Here is a 4,456-nt window from a genome sequence, read left to right on the forward strand (position 1 = left end):
CATTTTTCTAAATAATTTATTCCATCATAGATATTTATGCTGTAACTATTACTATGATGCTTATCTTGAAAACAAGAAGTATTGAAAACAAGGGCATTGTTTTAACAATATTCCATGCTGTAGGAGCAAGTACTTAAAGTGAAGTATGTGTCTTAAATGAGTAGTACAAACAAAAATACAGCTACTGTGTTCAGATGTATATACTTAACGCATAACCTCCACCACAATACTGTAATAGATTATAGAGATATGAATTGAGGCCCTTTTCTAATGAGTGCCATATAAACCATTATGATTATGAATATTGGTCACTCAGTCATCATTGGAAGTTTAACAATACATATTTTTGACTGTGTTGAGACAAATCTGTTTTTACAAGAAAACAATTTCAGTATATCTTGTCTCACAGCTCGGATGCTCAGTCCATATATTACTGGATTTAGAAATGGTGTAAGTATCAAAAAATACAGTGACATAAATATTCGCATTCCGAAAGGTAAATCATTTTTGGGAAATCGACTCTGGACGATTTCAAAAAAGCACCCAAGACTATAATTTATGATGGCTATGATGTGTGGAGTGCATGTTTTCATTGCTTTCGTTCTAGATTCTTTAGAGCCAAAAAAACAGATTTTAAGAATCATTGCATAAGAATAAACTACCATAATTAGCTGAGGAATTGAATACACAATTACAGACAATAAACCTACAGCACTCTCCAATGATGTTTCAGTACAGGACAACTTGACAAGAGAATAGTTCGTGCAGTACAATCGCTCTATTACTCTACTACAAAATGTTAAGCGCAAAGTGAGAGGGAAAAACAGAGCCAAAGCAATTAACGGATACAACCATGAAAATGCAACAAGACTGCACACTTTTGTGATGGACATGATTCTGTGATAGTGCAGTGGTTGGCAGATGGCCAGATAACGATCGTAGCACATCACTGCTAGAATTGTAAACTCTATAATTGCATATGTGTGAATGCAATATATCTGCAGTTTACAACAGGTCAGAGATACTTCATAGGAATAAGAAAGTAAGTTATTTAACAAAGAGGGTAAAAGAGCTGTGCTGCCATAAAGATTATTTGCTGCCAGGTTACAAATAAATAAATACATGGGCTCATGAAGCGCTTCATCACAGTAAATGATACAGATTAAAACAATATTTTCAATAACAATAGCTGTGTAAAGTAGTAGAAAAAGGATGAAGTACATGGATATATGATCCTGCATTCCATAGAAAGCGGTTAGTATGACTGAGGTCACAACTGATGAGTTTCCCATTGTCTCGACCATCTCTTCAAAACCTACAATGAAAGAACATTGAATACAAACAGATGTCATGCAGTCGGAAATGTATTGTTAGAAATGTACATATTTTGCATAATAAAAATACAGTTATGATGACTTATTACACTGCATGTATCTGAGATGGGGCAAAGAAGTACTGCCAGCATCTGTTAACCTGATACAAATTATATCTGCATGCTCTTTTTATTGACTAACAAATACCATCCCACTGAGCCTCATTGGAAGACTCCTTTCATGAGGGACTGATATGACGTTGTATGTAGATGTAGTGTGAACAACAGCAGACAGATTCACGTATTTTTAACTGTTTTCTTTAGTGATGATTTTTTTTTTGTCCAACATATACAGCACGTTCTTTCTTCTAAACTCCACTTCGGTGGATTTAAAACAATATTTGCCATTCTCCAACGTTTTTCTCATCTGGGATTTCTTCTGAACTTCAGAAGACTTTCAGAACGCGAAATAGGAGTCGTACAATTGCCGTAGTCTTCTCAAATGCGATTCCTCAATGCGATTCCTCAAATAACCACAACCCATGGGGCCATCTTGTGGTTATTTGAGGAATCGCATTTAGAAAAATGTCTGTTAAAAGGGTTAACGGCTGAATTTGTGAGAAATCGTTGGTGATTGCGTTCACATCAACTCTATAGACATCCTCGGATTTAAATAATTATAGTAATAATACAAATTAAAGGACTACACCAGGATGCTGCGCTAATCTAGTGAGTCTAGTCTGTGCAAGTACAGCAATCCAGACTATTCTCATTTGCAGTGTTGCGTCTGAACGCGTTCATTGAAAGAAAGCGGTTGGCAATATCCTCTTACAGGCCAATGCAGCCATATCTCCTACTGAAAACTAAGACACTATCAGATTTTTTATAGGCTATAGATTCAGGGACGTGCAGTCATAGGAGGAAGGGGAGGCAGAGCCTCACCTGTCATTTTGAAAAGTAAAAAAAAAAAATATTAAAAAAATATATATATATTTTTTATAATAATCATATATATTTATGTATTATAAAATAAATATTCATATTTCTCTAGTTATCTGTGTTACGAGTGTCATTTCTGCATGATTCCGATCATTTCGAGCATTTTTATTATCAAAATCGCTGAATTTGAGCATTTCCGGTTCCCAGTGATCAGCCAATGAACATTGGACGTGCGGTCAAGGGAGGCAGATGCATTGCAGTCTATGGGCAGGGTAGGCAGTGCCTCCCCTAGGATTGCGAAATCACTCCAAACTGGGTTTTACGCATGCGTGCGCAAGCGTAGAACCTTTTGAGTTGAGCTGAAAACGCATTGAAAAATATTGCAAGGGAGGCACGCACTACCACGGATTCAAGAAGGGTGGCGAGCGAGAGGGCACTTGTTGGGTATATAATCTGACGTTGGATTTTCTTCTTCACTTCTCTACTTGAGTTTGACAGCGAAAATGGAAGATTGCATTGCTAACCTGAAGCTGTTCTCAAAACCGAACTTTCAGTCCAAACAAGACTGGAGGCATGTTGAATTAACTAAGAACGTTTAAGTATTTTAAGTTAACACAGTAGTATTACACATTTGCATTGGAGTATTTCACGTTTCCCAACGGGACTACATATTCATGCGCAACACGAACCTAAAGAAGCTAAAGGCTGTTGATGCAGGAAAGTTGCCTTGAAGTTGTGAGCAGACTAGGTAGGTGCTAATCCTGAGCTAAACTAGCCACTGACTGCATTCACTCAAGAAGAGGACAACGGATTTCCACTGATCTATACTGATAATCGTGAGTGGATTAATTTTGTTTCACCTCAAACTGGCGGTTATGAGCTCCAACGAAAGTGCACCAACTTTAAATTATACTGGCCAGTAGAACATTTTGGTATTGTGTGCTATGTATGCGGTGTTTAACTGTTTACATGTTAATATGTTGTTTAAATAAATATGGAATTGTTTTTTCGAAGCTGTCCGAGTTGGTTAAATGGTCATTTAAATTAGCATCCCACCACCGTAGTTACATTTTCTCCAGACAAAATGAAATGAGCCATATCATTGGTGGGAGGGCTACATACACTAGCTTGCAACTATTAATATGTTATTAATAACTCATCATAATACAATACAAAAACAATCGTTTGAAAATAATGGTATTAGACAATAAAACAACGTTTTTTCAGTTCTGATCAGATGACCATTTTAAAACCATAGACATATATACATGTATATATTATATATATAGTTTAAACTAGAGCTCAAAATGACGTAATCACTTCCGGTTTCTGTGCCTCACCAGCTCCGAACCTCACTGCACGTCCCTGTATAGATTGAGCAAAATGTTTTGCACGTGTGGAATTAAAATATCTATCAGACGTGAATTTCATTCATGTCTGTGTCAATTATGTTGATGCCGTTTTGGGCTGTGGACTGATGCAATTTCAATTATTCAATTTCTTTACTTGATTTTTTTTTAGCGAAACATTATTTTGGCCTTTCACCATTAGCCCTAATGGTGATGGTGGTGGTGACGATGATGAAACTGTGTGTCGCGCTCTGAGAGATCTCAATACCTGCAGTACTCCAGTATTGCCACAATGAAATATGCGTACACCAAGTTGCAACCTGACATGGAGATACTTTCACACATCAAAGATGTTTTTTCTAAATCTGTTATTTGTTTGTGGATTTGATCGTACATTAGTATGTTGTTTTGATCTCTCTAAGATCAAATCTGAGCATAAGAACGTTATATAAATGAGCCCCCTTATCTCAATATATATCAGAATGTTGATAGTAACATTTTAAACATATATTTGGAGACTCTGTCTGAGATATTCACACCGTAACGTATTTTTATGTCTAACACTTTGTATGTCTGTCCGTCTGGTTTTTACAATTTGTTATCTTAAATGCACTGTTTTGTCACACTGTTGTTTACCTTGTATGTCTGTCTGTTTTTTTACAATTTGTTATCTTACTTGCACTGTTTTGTCAGACTGTTGCTTATCTTTTTTATTATTATTATTTATTTGAATTATATAATTTTGTATTATTATTTCTTTATTTTATTTCTGTCTCTCTCTGTCATGTCCTGCCAAGGGACAACAGATGAACACTAGCTAACCTAGCTAATTCCGGTGCATTTGCATTTTTTGGGG

The 4,456-nt window shown here is 36.0% G+C and overlaps 1 protein-coding gene across 1 annotated transcript; it reads right to left on the bottom strand.

The window, feature by feature from the left end:
• Positions 1-308: 308 nt before the first annotated feature.
• LOC308370441 (olfactory receptor 4B13-like) lies at positions 309-1,292 on the bottom strand (the record flags this gene model as incomplete). Its single annotated transcript, XM_080845091.1, has 1 exon — positions 309-1,292. The coding sequence occupies one exon, from the start codon at positions 1,290-1,292 to the stop codon at positions 309-311; it is 984 nt and encodes a 327-aa protein (XP_080701217.1).
• Between the last annotated feature and the right edge of the window lie 3,164 nt (positions 1,293-4,456).

The sequence above is a fragment of the Sprattus sprattus genome, assembly GCF_963457725.1.
Source record: "Sprattus sprattus genome assembly, chromosome: 9".
Taxonomy (NCBI): domain Eukaryota; kingdom Metazoa; phylum Chordata; class Actinopteri; order Clupeiformes; family Clupeidae; genus Sprattus; species Sprattus sprattus.